This window comes from Nyctereutes procyonoides, unplaced genomic scaffold (assembly GCF_905146905.1).
Source record: "Nyctereutes procyonoides isolate TBG_1078 unplaced genomic scaffold, NYPRO_anot_genome, whole genome shotgun sequence".
Classification (NCBI taxonomy): Eukaryota; Metazoa; Chordata; class Mammalia; order Carnivora; family Canidae; genus Nyctereutes; species Nyctereutes procyonoides.
Window position 1 is genome coordinate 14,780,916 of NW_026575146.1, and position 15,096 is coordinate 14,796,011.

The window sequence follows — 15,096 nt, forward strand, 5'->3', positions numbered from 1 at the left end:
GTTTCTAGGCTCCTTTCTAAGAACTGTCTCAGGTTCTAAGTTTTATGCCATGGCTCTAGGTTCCTTTCAGCTTGGGAGATTTGGTGAATTTAAGACACTAAACAGATTGATTCTGCCACTTTTATTGGGTGATTTTAAGCTTTGTAAGCAATTGGGAACCATTTGTAGTCCTGAGAAATGGCTCCATGCCTTTTTTTTCCCCAACCTACTCTGTTTTAGATCAGCAAACTAAAATATCATATTAGTAAAGGGAGAAACACTGAATTGCAGTTTCTGGGGGCTGGATTTGTGCCTGAGCACACAGAGGTACACAGAAGGAAGAATTGTCTCTAGTGATCCACTGGATTTACCTCTCCCAACGGCCCCCTTCTCTGTGCCACCCTCCCCTTCTCTGTGTATGACGGCAGGAATACCACCACATGAGCCAGGAAGAAGGCCCCATTAACTTATTTAAACTGACATATGTCGTTGTCATTCTGGGTAAAAGCTGCTAGTGTAGCCCACCAGTGGGCAAATCACACACGGAGCTGCTGCCTCCGCGGCTCTGTCAGATATTGCTGGAGCCAGGCCATGGGGCTGCTGTGTGCCAGACTTGTGCTTAAAGTGTACCCCAATTCAGAGTTTTTAAATTAATTATAATCAGATGGTCCTCTTTTCACACGCTAGTTTCAATTAACATCCTGGCCAACAGGGAATTAATAATGTCTGTGGCATGATTTTCTCAGTAGCTCTCTCATGCAATCATGAGTTTTATTAAATGCAGTTTACAGGGCAAAAATCAGTTTTGGGTTTACAGCCCGGATGGTGAGTGCCTCAAGGGCAGGGTGCTTTGATTTTCTCATCTGTGTCTCCATGGCCTGGGGCAAGCACATAGTAGGTGCTCCATAAATGTTTGTTACACAGAAATGCATTGGGGATGCCTGGGTGGCTCAGTGGTTGAGCATCTGCCTTTGGCTCAGGGTGTGATCCCAGGGTCCTGGGATCGAGTCCCACGCTGGGCTCCCTGCAGGGAGCCTGCTTCTCCCTCTGCCTGTGTCTCTGCCTCTCTCTGTGTCTCTCATGAATAAGAGAAAGAAAGAAAGAAAGAAAGAAAGAAAGAAAGAAAGAAAGAAAGAAAGAAAGAAAGAAAGAAAGAAAGAAAAGGAAGAAAAGCATTGAAGACTGCTTCCACTCTGTGTCTGTGCCCTGGCAGAGGAGGTGAGCGGTGGCCAGAGCTAGGATGCTGCGAGGTACAGAGCCGCGTGACAAAAGGTCACGGTCACCCTTGTCTAGCCGAGCTGTTGCTGCTGGGGGTGGTCCTGGGCCGGCCAACGTGTTGGCCACAAAATAGTGCTGCCATTAATCAAGATCCTAACTCTTGCCTTCTGATTCTTAGAATAACACCAGGTACATTTGTGGACTGGAATGCCTCCAGGCGGCTGTCTGTGGGGGCAAGATGTGTACACAGCATGATCTGTCCGCTGTGGGGTTGCACCTTCTTCCTCAGGGGCTCCCATATCCTTATCAGCGTGCCTGCTTCAATGTCACCTCTCACATTAGAGTGTAGACTTCCCCAACCTTCGAGCCCATTCTTTTTAAAAAAAAAATATTTTATTTATTTATTCATGAGAGACACAGACACAAATAAAGATTTCATTCATTCATTCATTCATTCATTCATTCATTCATTCATGAGAGACACAGAGAGAGAGAGAGAGAGGGAAAGACACAGGCAGAGGGAGGGCTCCCCTGTGGGGAGACTGATGTGGGACTCGATCCCAGGACCCCAGGGATCATGCTCTGGCTCAACCACTGAGCCACCCAGGAGCCCCAGCCCATTCTTCAATAAGGAAAAAGTAGGCTGTGGAGGCTGTTGGAGCTGTGTGACTTCTCCTGTAGCTGAATGTTCTTGGGTGGGAGCAAAGCCCTCAGTGGCTCTAGTCCCCACAGAAATGCCCTGGCAGGAAACCAGGAGCTGTTGCTGACTGGAGGGGCTCCCAGCGGCGTTCTGGGGTGCTTCCCCCCAGATGAATGTGAGTACATGCTCACAGATTTTTCCCATCACCAGTGAGCTGCTTGGAAGCTGGTGACAGGAGTGAGGCCTTTTCCTCAGGTGTGGGGCAGGTGCCCACTTCAGAGCCCCGAGTGGCTGCTCCACACCAGGGAGGGTGGCGAACGCTGGAGAGATGAGCCGCCCCTACATGTGTGGCCCTGAGTGAAGGCGACTCTGCCTTCACGTCCAGTGCTTGTTGATAAACCTAATGCTTCTCACAAGGTCACTATCTTGGGACCAGTGGCCACTGTCTGACTGCATCCCCATCATGGGCTTTTCTTTTCATGTCTGAGTGAAAAAGAGGGCAGGCATGGGCCTTGTGAGCTTGTGGAAGAGGGATACGGTCCTTATGTGGGATCACGAATGCAGATGTTGGTCCTGAAAGCAAGCTTTCTCCCTTTTAACCCATCAGCTGTTCATGTATAATAATTGGGTCTTCCATTTGCAAAGGGCATGTTGGATCATAGTAAGAAGCTGAATTACTCAGTAGCCACTCACCAGAAACAAGTCCTTCATTTCCAGAAAACCTAGTGTGTTACTTACTGTCCTGCTCTGGAATGAAAACAATGAAGAAGAGCTTTAGACTAGAACAAACAAGCCAAACCAAATGAACCTTGGAACTGAGACATAATTTTCCTCAGACTATTTCCCACTCCTTCGTGTTGGCTTCCATAGTCTGCGAGGCTGTCCCTATGTTATGCTGTGAGGTGAAGGAGTGCCGGATGGCTGCATTTCAGCCACTAAGGACATCGGGAAAGGGCTGTTGCTCCCTTTGCTTTCTGTGACTCTCATGGGTCCTCAGGAAGTGCTTCTGGAGATGACGACACCACCCCCAGAGGGATGGAGAGCAGATGCTTCCAGTGATTGCACCTGCCCACCTCCAATGGAGGAGACCACAGCTGGAGAAGCTCCCTGATTCCCTCATGCTAGGTCAGTGGGGCTGGGCTGGGGCTGGGCTCCCCCCAGGCTCCTGTCGCAAGTGGCTGAGGACATTGGTTGCTGGTATTATTCTTCTGGCTTCTAGATGAGCCACCGTCACGAAAAGGTAGCAGACCCTCCCTGTCTACACAGTAAGATTACCAACTTAGTGTAGGGAGAGACACCCCTCAAGAGGCTTAGGATCTGTAAGAACTGAGGGACGTGTCCCTCTGCAAATGGTTGCTGTACCTCTTCATTCTCGTGCCTGTGGCAGGGCTTCATGGCCAACTTGTGCAGAGTCCTGTCCTGGGCGACCTGGCATTTTGCAGCCCTGGTCCTGTGTGGTGGAATCCATGGCATGAAGTAGTTTTCACTGATGTTCACAGCACTGCTGGGGTCAGAGTCACCCCTGATTGACACTTTGGATGCCAGACTGAAGATGGTGATGTGCCAGGGTTCTTAGGGCTTTAAGAGCTGGGCTTCTCAGAACCTGGGAGGACGCCGTCCCTTTGATGAAGAGTTTGAGGAGCTCTGCTAAGTGATAAGGGGATTCCACAATTTTGTGAAACAGCCAGCCAAACAAAATCAAATGGCCTCCGCGGAGTGGTCCCAGGATGGCTTAAAGTATTTGCTTTGTTTCTGAGACAGTCCTCCTGGATTTTGAGTGTCACGCGTGAGGGCGAAAGTGCTGGCAGCCTTGCACCACCAGCTTGTGGGGTTGGCCTATGATTACACCATCCTTTCTTGACTCCATGCAGAGTAGGATGCCCTGTGGTTCCTCATCTGGTGACACCTGGACATCACTGCGTGATCCCAGAGAGCAGGAGAGAAGAGCTGTGAAGAACTGGACATGTCCGGGGGCTGGGGGCAGGAAGAAGCTTGACCAAAGGCACTAAGGTTGGCTTCTTTGTTTTAAGAGTTAGTGTTAGATATTTTAGAAAAGGGGCTCTTTGGGCTTCCACAATCTGTAACATTAGTAGTAATTGCATTGGTGAGCTTGGGGGAGATCAAGATTATTTTTCTTTCTTTTCTTTTTTTTCCTTTAAGACCTTCTGTCTTCTCCCAAGCCTGAAAAGGGAGAATCAGGGCTACAGATCCACGAGACTGCAGTTCCAGGCTGGCTTGTCACCCCTGCCATCTGGCTTCAGAATTCCCCCTTAGCCATCCTGGGCCTCACTTTCTTTGTCTGTAAACGGGAAGTTACTGGGTGATGCTGAAGATGTTTGTCAAATGCCTTCTGCCTGGTAGGGACCCAATAACTTATGAAGATTGGTGATGTGGCAACAGACACTGTTCTAAAATCAAGAAATGAGTTAGCCTTTCTCCTTATTGTTAAATAGCAGGGCCTCTCCAAATATCACACAAAAGCCAAGTGGTCAGAGTATTAAGGATGTTCCCTGGAAAAGAAAAAACCTTCAGAGCAAGTGTTACAAATGTTAGTGTGTGGAAGGAGGGTTTTGTGAAGCGTTCAGAGGTGTCTCAGGAGATTATGTGTCAGAACCCACTCAGGAAGGAGCCCGTGGCAGATGTCACTCAATGTCAGGCTTGGGCCTATGTCACTGGCCAGGAATCCATGCTTCGAGTAGGGATGGCAAAGCCCATGTCCTGTTCTGGCTGCCCACAATTCATTAGAGGGTGAACCCTCTAATGCTCGCTCCCTCTCCTCTTCCTGCCCTCCGTCCTCTTCCTTATCATGCTTCTTCATCAAAAGTGCACATCAGCTGTGGACTCCCACCTGCCCTGATGGAGGTGGGCACTGGGACATGTTTTCACAAGCCTTCCAGGTGACCCTGTTGGATACTGCAGTGTGAGGGCCACCTGTCTAGCCTCGAGGGCTGGACTGTTCCCTGCTGTACAAACCAGTGTCCCTGCCTGCTTTGGGGTCTGATGTGTGGGCATCGTTGGGAAGCTGCCAGAGGCAGAGGATGGGTGAATGGAAGGCCAGCAAGCACACAGGCCTGCCCTTTCAGGCCACGGGAATGGGGATAAGGGTTGTCTGTCTGTGTGAAGGTGGGAGGGTGGTAAAGTTGTGTGTCAGATTGGTCAGTGGAGCCGTGCATCAAGCGATAGCTGCTGGAAAATGAGAATGTCCTATTAGGTGAAACCAGGTGGAGGAAAATAGTCACAGGACAGCAGTGGCTATGGACACTCTTATGCCAACAAAGAGTAGGGACTTGCTCAGAGCAATTGATGATTGTTAGATGTTGATGAAGAACAGTGCTTTCAGTTTATGGTGTAGAAAAAGAGGTCTGGATGAGACCGCCTCATATTTGAGACAGTTTTCAACATAAAGAGTTTTTGACAATAGTGCATCTCTTCTGCTTATGTCTGATTCTTTGAGACACCTTTTTTTTTTTTTTTTTTTTTAGCATCCCTTGTGGGAAAGGCATCGAGGTAAGCTCTGTGGTGTGACCATGGCTCACGTTCTGGAGAGGGCGGCCCACCCATCCAGTGAGTCTAATACATAAGGGGTTTCATTATTATCACAACCACAAACACATCTAGCAATTAATTTATGCTTAATGGATGCCGGTACAGTTTTAAATGCTTTATGTGGATTATATTATAAAACTCAATATGCTAGAGATATTTCATAGAGGAGGAAATGGAGCTTCAGCGAAGGTTCTCAAAGTCACACAGCCAGGGAGTCCTAGACTCAGATTTGGACTTCAGTACCTGTGGAAGCTCAATGCAGAAGCAACCACATTCAGTTAGCATTGGATTGCAGATGGGCACAGCATCATGTTGATTTTTTTTAATTTCTTTTTTTTGTGTATGTGAAAAGAACCAATTTTGATTCCATATAATTTCAGAATATTTGCCAATTTGCATAGCTGGCAGTACAGACCGGGAGAGATGTTCTAATCCTAGCTTTCTGAGGGCTGCTGTAATCCAGGTGGTGATTGTTGCACCCAGCTGACCCGCCAAGTAGGCAACGTGTAATTAACTGCTGTAGGTCTTCTGTGATCGGCCAGTTCTGAGTAAGAGCTACCTGATTATGTTGTAAAACACAGCAACGGAGGGAATGTGTCCTGCCAAGTCTAAAATACACCCTGCACTGGTCGGTGTGAATGTGATTACGCATGGCAATTGTGACTTCCTGTTTTCAAGATGAAAGACTTACAGAGCTTTATTAGAAAGATTTCACAGGGCTTCCGTGAAGCTATCGCATACGACTCAGAGAAAACACTGAAATCATTTCATGGCAGGTGAATCTGCGCCATATGGATAGTTTTTCTAAAATGTGTACATCAGCTTAAAAGAAGAATACCAGATGATCCATAAAAGATCCATAAAAGGTATTTGATGGTTCGTAGTTCAGAATATTAAAGAAAGGAAATTTTCAAAATACTTGGAAAAGGCTTACGGTTGGCTTTTCTAAAACCAAGATTTGAAAGACAAGGGCTTTGTCGAGGGGGGCATTTTCACCTTACTCTGGTTTTCAGAGTCGGTGACCTCTGTGTAGTGTGGGAACAGTCTTTGGCGAGAAGCCTTCTTTTACTCATTTGCTACCTGCTATGTGTACTGTCTGGTCCATTTAAACACATACAAACACACACACAGACACACACTTAATGCCTACTCTGCCAGGCATTATGCTCACACCCTGTAAGGGGCTCATCCAGTTCAGCACCTGCTTCACCTTCATTGGCAGAGGTGGTTGGTGGGATGGCACACGGGGTGGGGCAAGAGCAGAACTGGAAGGCATCTAGTCAGACGAAGATGGAACTCTGGCCCTCAGAGCTTGAAATCAGGTCCCCACCTGGCACCTAGTAGCTTTGTGGCCTTGGGTCAGTGACTTCATCTCTTTGAACCTCAATTTTCTGTTGGGGATTATGACATGTATCCTACTTAACCTGGAAGTTCTTGGAAGGATGGAAGGATGATTTAACTATGTGAGGACTTGTGGCAAACTGTGAAGCTCTGTAAGACAGGCAGTGTGGTTGGTGGCCGGGGCTAGCCTCGGCCCTGTTCCCCCCCTGAGTTTCTTGCTCAGTAGGCTTAGCTTCATTCTCCAGCCCTGGCATGGGAGTGGCTACACAGCAGCTTGGAGCCTGGGGTGAAAGCCTGTAGAGTTTGAGGGGGCAGCTACTGTCCCTGCCATTGGGGGGGGGGGCTGGCGTGGGTCAAGACAGAGCCATGGGCCGGGGACCTCAGGCAATAAACTTGCGCCGTCTGAGACTGAACTCCTTGTCCTTGGAATCTTACTCCTTCCTGCTTCCTCAGGGACCCTGTCACTTTTCCAGTGGTCTTTTCCCTTATAATGGTTTTGTCAGGACTTTACTGTTGAGTGTCAGGGGTTATTTGTGTGGAGCAGAGACCTGACGTGTTCCCAAGGCCCAGCAGTGATGGTGCGCCCTCCAGGAACACTTTGCACTGTGGCGTGTGTGGCTGGAAGTGTCCCAGGACTGAAGCAGAGCCACAGGGCAGAGAATACCCTCTCTGTTCAAAAATTTATTTTTGATCTGACCCCTTTAAGACCTGTGTGTGTGTGTGTGTGTGTGTGTGTGTGTTCAGTACATTTGCCCATCTTGCTGAAGATCGTCCCAGAACTTCCATGTTGGTGTGTTGCTTTCTGCAGTGGTGAGTGTTGCCGTAGGCCACTCTCATCTTTAGGACAAGAGATGGGGCGAGGGGTAACACTGAGGGCAGTCAAGTTGGTAACAGCACCATAGACATGTGTCCTGTTTGTTGCTGCCCCTCAGGAAATAGACTGTGGCAACCATGGTTGGGTGGTAACCCTGCCATTTCTGCCCAAAAAACAAGCAGTGCAAATGGCCTGTGGCAGCTTGAGCAGGCATCATTTATCAGTGAGAGGTTCCTTCAAGGAGGTATGAGCTTTTTATAGAAGAAAAAGAACATCCTATGTTGTTGGCAGAGATCATTTTCACTTTGTAAACTTTTTAAAAACATAATACTGACCTTTGCCCAAAGCTGGGCACCCCGTGAAATCAAATCCCAACCTCAGGTGGTTCACCCTCAGAGACTCTGTGTAATGACTCATGAGAGTGTCTTCTTTTAAAACTACATTTTTTTGTGTGTGGTGACAGTTTGTATTGGAGCACACAGAGGGAAACATGACTTGGAAGCTGTGAAGACAGAATGAAGAGAGGTTTTTGCTTCCTATGAAATTTTCTCTTGACTTCTATGCCCTCACTCATGGCTCATGTCAAGTCTGTTTCATGACTTTCGCACAAATCTGAAAATGACACAAACACTATTCCTGAGAAAGTAAACTTGGTTATGTGTTTTGCTTTGATGAATGTCCTTTGGAAATCTGCTAACTTTAAAAACAAACTAAAACGTCATTGTTGATAAATGAGACTAAGCATGCTGCTCATTATTCAGATTTTGCTTTTCATACGTGGCTTTTATAAGACATTTTCCCCAGTATTTAAAAAAATTCTTCTCCCTCAGGCCCCACACAAGGTCTGTTCATCAGTGACCCATGCTGATGAAGGAAATTTCGTGTCCACCTGCGTGGCACAGTCACCTGTGGATAGTCCAAGCACTTAATAAGTTTTGGCAGCCTGGATCTTTGTAGAACCATGGGGCATCACATTGTTAAGGGTATGAAGTAAGAGAGTCCCATTGGGAACTCATACGGATAACCAGGTTGTAGGATTAATATAGGACCTCATACAGTTCATTGATGCTGTGCCATTAATGAGTTGGGCTAACAATACTGAACACGTTTGGCAAATTATTTTCTTTTGGACTATATAAGTGAGCATATTTATCATTTCTATAATCACTTGGTGGTCCCTAATTTTTATAGAGGCTATTCTTTGAAATTGAGAGCCTACCTCTTAACCTGGAACAAAACCAAGATCAGTTTAGTAAAACCCCAGGGCAAGTGGTTACACTCACACCACCAGGCTGCAAGGGCAAGTTTCATGTACTTCATCCTTTGCACTATTGGATCAAAAAACCAAAAATTCTTAATAACTACTTTTTGTATTGGAGAAGATTCTATTGAATACCATATGTGGTATTCCTTTAGGAATAGGAGTGCCCTATAATTGAGTAGGTAACTCCAGCTAATGTACAAAAGGATATTCTTTTTGATGAGACTCAAGACAAGGGAGTCATGTGTCTGACTTTTCAGAATAAGCATCTCTAATGGCGATTGATTTATTGTGTTATTGAAGCTTGTACTAACTCATGACAATAGATTTTGTTTTTATGTCTTTGCTTAGCTGGGAAGTTTCCAGTCTAAAACATTAGGTTGGAATTGATGATGGGGCCAATGTAGATGGTTGAAGAACAACACCTGGGAAGAACTTGGCTTCTGGAACTGGAGAGATGCTTATTAGCCTCCCTGTATCCCTCATGTAGGGCTGGAGTGTGGTCCGGGCAGTGTGGTCATCACGGGACCCTCCTGCCCTTGTTCCCAAACTTATCAGCTCTTTAACTGATATAAAAGCAAGACTTTAACCACTAAGCGTTGGCCACCAGAATGCATTGCTTTGAAAAAGTTAGCAATCAGGGCGTTTCTTGAGATTATCATTTAGCAAGAAAATTTCTAGACGTTGATTTCACAAGAAGGAAAGAGCAGAGACTGGGGATGACAGCATCATTTGTCTGGAGGGGCAAAAACAGCCATGTAAGAGAAATTGAGATAAAAAGCAAAAACCAGTTAGTATTTAGCTCTTAGCGATTTACTGTAAAGACAAGGAAAGCCTGTCTTTTTTGAACCTTAGAGTGGAAAGCTTCCTGGAGGACCGTTATAAAGAGCCCAGAAGTGTATTTGCTCTATTTTTACACTGACCTTTCGCTCTCACCAGAGAATATATAATTTTGGCCTTAAGAAGGCAAAATGGATGAGAAAGAATGTTATAAAACATCCAAGATTTCTGGCTGGCAGCCTCACAATGGCATGTTTTTGCTTTAAGTTCTTGAGTCTGAAATGTGGGGAGGGACACGTGTGTGGAGTGTCGATACCCTTGGGGGAGAAGTGTTCCTATTAGAATTGATTATCAAAACCCGGCAGTCTTGGGCCCAACTGCTAATTGCTGTAGCTCAGTCTTCGGACAGACTGTATATACTCAGTGGCTCACTCTGAGGGGTATACTGTTTAATAATGTCTGTGTCATGTCCTCTTTAAGAAAAGGAAGTGCCCAACAAGCCCTTGCGTGTCCGTGTCCGATCCTCAGACGACCGGCTGTCCATTGCGTGGAAGGCACCGCGCCTGTCGGGAGCCAAGAGTCCACGCAGATCGCGGGGTTTCCTTCTGGGCTACGGGGAAAGTGGCCGCAAGATGAATTATGTCCCACTGACAAGGGATGAGCGGACACACGAAATTAAAAAGCTGGGTGAGTTTCACGTTAATTGGTATCCGATGTTTTGCTGACGTTTGCCATCATGCCAATACTTAGAAGCCCGTTTGTGACAGACAATTGTATTTGAGGTGCTGTGTTCGTTTTCCAGGTCTGACGATTACTCACGACTGTACTCTTTGCTGTGTCCTCCATCTGTGCCTCCATCCTTTCAACCTTCAGTGGCAGGACCAGGCCTCCCTCCCAGTGCCCAGAAACTGCTGCCTGACCCGTTAGAACAGTTCCTTGAGTTGGGCCGTTTCTCTGGATGTGGGAGGGAAGCTAATGCTTTTCTCATCTTGCCTCTGCTTTCACCGTCTTGTTCTTTCAAGCTTTGTATTAGATCCCAGGACACTGGACCTTGGGTCCTTTCAAGATGAGATGTGATGGCAGCTGCTGGAGCCTGCACATCAGGCCTGCCTTCCTCCTTTTTTGCAAACCCTTTGTGGTGAAGGAAGCATTGGCCATGTCTGCTGGGACGTGAAGAGATGATGCATATGGTTCTAGCTCAGTGCAAGGCCTGACCTTTGCTGCTCGTACTCACTGATAGGCTTGGACAGTGGCGCAGGCCATGGTCTGAGTGAGGCGATGCTGCAAACTCCTGGTTTTCTCCCCCTCTCCTCATGTCCCCTTACTTACCTGATGAGTTTGGTGGGAGGTGCGAGGTTGTACCTCTATGGGTCCTCCTCCTGGGGGAAGCCAGGCTGCAGAGAGCACACGATCTGCTCAGCTCCTCTGGGCCTAAGTCACATAGGGCCCAGGGCTGCTGGGCAGCAGAGTCTGCGTAGTTCTGGGGCTCATACTAGAAAGCACACTTGCTGCATGTTCTCCAACATAGATCATACCAGTAATAAATATGTTGGCCACACTGCTTAGTCTTCAGGCACTTCCTAAGTGGATCAATATGTGGCAAGGAAGGAGGGGTGATTTATTGGGTCCTCCCAGAAGACTCCAGTGGGATCTGGTGATCTGGTGGTCTCTTCACTTGTGTTAGCCAGGCCTCGCTCAGCTTCCAGCATTGGTGAGGTGGGCTGGAGGTGGGAAGGAGGACCGGCTCCGGGCAAAGGAGCCCAGAAGGGCACAGAGCTGAAGGTTTGTGTTGTGAACAGAGTCACCCATGACAAGGCATTGGTGCCCGTGGCACCTACCTAAGTCTTCTGTCAGACACGACAAGGGACAGGCAAGTGGTGGGAAATGAGACTGGGGAGACTAGAGAAATGCGAGAAGGGAGGGAGAGGAGAACCCAGAGTGAGGGTTCCTGGCTCGCAGCACCAAAGAATGGCAGTTCGGGGCTCAGGAGACAGCCTGGTGAGAAAGGTGGTGGTGGAAACGGGGCTGCCTGTGGGAAGATGGCCTGCTGCCCCAGGTGCCTCAGGTGCTCCAAGAACACAATCCATTCTCTCAAGGCATGACCACAGATTCTGGAATTTGGACAAGCAGCTCTGAGTTTCTCAGGACTCCCAAGGCTGGCCCCTTGGGCTGCATAGCAGTTGCTGATCAGGGGCAATATTATTGTTGGAGACACTAGTGGAAGGCCAGGCTGGATTCCCTTTCTGGCCCAGAAGTCATCATCCTATTCTGCTGTCTGTTCAGCCAGCTGCTGAAGACCCTTGGACAAGTCTGCTGGGTGTTCTGCTGGGTGTAGCATCCAAGCCATCTCCAAATTCACACTCCAGACTTCCCAAAGAAGACTAGCCACCTTTCTGCTCCAGTGCACTGGAAGCCACATGGGATTGCAGAAGAAAGTGGAGACATCAGAGCTGCACATGCTTTGTGAGGCTTCAGTATTAGCAGCAAGACCTAGAGCCAGAGGGCCAGTCATCTGGGGACTCCTGGGTCATTCACTCCCAAGCTTACCCCTTGCCCTGAATGTGTGTTGGAGGCTCTGTTTTGGTGACTTGGGCCAAATTCTACCCAGAATATCAGCAGAAGAGGAGAGTCACTCTTTCTGCATTCCTGATACTGTAGGGGAGCATGTTTTCAGGGGGAGGTTTTCATTGTTCTGAGCATTTCATTAGATGCCATGTGGCAAAATCTTGTTCAGAGCAGACAAGTTCCTCATCTGACTGGTTCTGCTGTCTCTTCATTGGCTCAGTAGTGACCCCTGGCTCACCTGAAGGAAGCAGGAGGATTTGTTTGCTCCTTGAACTTGAGCCCATGTGGAAACTGAGGTCAGGGCTGGGCTCCAGTCCCAGCCTGATGGACACGGCTTCTTTTGTCAACATGACAACATGTTGGCTTTTGAATTTTCACCAAACAAGAAAATGTTGGACTTGCCATAGTGAATGATCTCCGAGCCATGAGGAGGAAGAAATATCCCTGGATTCTGGGCTCCATCATAGTGGGGAGGATGCAGGGAATTCTGGGGATGACGTCACAGTGGACCTGCTGTGTCATAGGAGGCCAGGGTCTTCATTTTATCTTACGTAGGCCAGGGAAGCTTGGAGAAAGGTGGACCCAAGATCCTGTCAGCAAAAATCCTACTCTCTCAGTCATTCATGAAGCATATGTGATTGAACATCTTCTGTGTCAGGCCCCTCGGGGGGAACTAGGGTCCCAGCAGTTCCCCACAGAGACAAACCACAGAGTGTGTCGTGAGAGCAGAGGCAATAGAACAGGCCTGGGAGGCAGGAAGTGCTGTGGTGGGTACCCAGGGCCAAGTCCCATCCAGGCGAGCACGGGTGGCCATAGAACCCGAAGGCCAGAGGACATGGCAAGCACCGGAACTCGTATGGGAGCTGAAGAGTAATAAAGAAAGAACGCATGAGTTGGGGGACCTTCCGGAAGTTACAACAGTCTGAAGTCCAGAGTTTCTGCTGAGTCATACACTTGAACTTGGGGAAGTGAGCCAATACACTGGCAGCAAAGAGTGGCCGTGGTACCTGGGGTCTCGGGGAGCGCTGGGCTGGTGATGCCGGGCTCATTTTGGAAATATTATTTCCAGACTACCAACAATAATCAGGGGCCCAGAATGCAGTGTGTTGTTATTCCGGTGAGTCTTCATTATTACTGTGAAAAGAGATGGTTGCTCCACAGCCAGCACTTGGCTCTGGGCCCTCCTCCCCTTTCACCCACTGTAGCAAAACCTGGGGGTCAGACTGGCCCTGCCACCTAGTCCATGACCATGAGTAGGTCATCTCATCGCCCTGAGCCTGGTTTCTCTTCTCTGAAAAGGAGACCATAAGAGTAGCTTCCTCATGGGGCTTTTGTAGGAACTAAATGAGGAGCTGATGGGACACACTCAACATAGCCAAGAGATCAGACCCAGATATGTGAACTGTTGTGGTTTACTCTTTCTTCATGATAATCTTGGGCCAAGTTTACAGTGGAGAGCTCACAAATCAAGAATTTGGGTGTTAAAACAATCTAGGAACTTTAAGAAATACATCAGAAATATGTAAAAACCTCAACAGTGGGAAATTAGTCCTTTTTTGGTGGCTCTTGATAAATGATGGGCCATTGCTTTTTAAGTTTCTTTATACATGTTCCTGGATCACAAGTTTAGAGGCAGAGTTCTTTGCTGAACTTTGGCTGATTCCTTTGTTAATGGCACCAAGAAATTGACCTGAGGGGACTCCCCTTTTTGGAAGTTTAGTTCGATGCTCTCTGAATCCAAGTGTTACAAACTTGATTTTTCCCCTTTATAAAACATACATTTTAAAATTTGATAGTAGAATAAGACATCAGAGCCTTAGCCTAAATATTAAGTTACTCATCACAGCATGAGTTTCACCTGGTGTGTGTGTGTGTGTGTGTGTGTGTGTGTGAGTGTGTAGAGATAGAGGATGTTCAAAGGTTGTCAGATATTATCCCCTTCCCCTGAAATGTGACTGGTCACAGCAGTTTACATAAATAAGTTTCTCCATGTGAGGTTTTTGAACACCTGTCTCCTTTTATGTTTAGTTGACATGTTGTTTGTAAAAACAAAAGGTTTATTTTCCCATTACTGTGAAGGTTTGCAATGCCTAAAGGAAGACCTCCAGTGTTGTAAGCTCTCATTACCATCTCAGTGTTACCTGATGCTCATTTGCTTATGATGTTACCAGTGCTCATTTGCTTAGGTATTACCTGATGGTGTTGTCATCTGCACTAGAAATATATCATATTGGGGCACCTGGGTGGCTCAGTCAGACCCTGACTCTTGACTGAGCCCACTCAGGTCATGATCTCAGGGTTGTGAGATCGAGGCCCCTGTCGGGCTCCCTGTTGAGTGTGGACCCTGCTTAAGATTCTTTCTCTCTCCCCCTAACCCTCCCTCCTTGTGCTCACTCTATCTCAAAAAAATTAATTAATTAAATAAAAATAAAGAAATATGTCATATCGCCTCATTTTTATTCTTGAACTGATTAAGGCTGCTGCAGAAAGCTCAGTCAATAGAGCCTGGAGTTAAGCATTAGCTACTCTGGATTCAGAGAAGATTATGGGTCCTTCTTAGGGCATGCCCGTGTGCAAATCAATCAAGTTTCTCATGTCTTAATGTCCTTACCTACAAAATAAGAAGGTCAAATTGGAATTTAATCCAAGTCTTATCTGGATCCCAGATTTTAAGATTCTGTGGTAACTTGAAAGTTTCAAGTTCTATTTCATCATTGTAATTTTTTTTTCGAAATATAGTTTTCAAGTTTATATTCATTTGGATACTAGTGGGCCCAGTGTATGATTTGGGGAGCAGAATGGAGGGAATTAACTGAAAGAACAATCCAGAAATAAAGGACATGCTTAAACTCTTACATTTGCTCTTAGCAAATCTTTGGAGGCTCAGTTCTGAGGATTTCAGTTTCTAAGGGCCTAGGATCCTCTCTGGACTGCTAACCTATATACTCACTG

The 15,096-nt window shown here is 47.1% G+C and overlaps 1 protein-coding gene across 1 annotated transcript in view; it reads left to right on the top strand.

Annotated features, from left to right (window-relative positions):
• The window catches only part of FNDC1 (fibronectin type III domain containing 1), a 101,146-nt gene that overhangs the window by 33,968 nt on the left and 52,082 nt on the right, over nucleotides 1-15,096 (top strand). Inside the window, exon 5 of the mRNA XM_055310754.1 lies at nucleotides 10,060-10,266. Within this exon, the coding sequence (XP_055166729.1) occupies nucleotides 10,060-10,266 (207 nt within the window). The remainder of the gene's footprint in view (nucleotides 1-10,059; nucleotides 10,267-15,096) is intronic.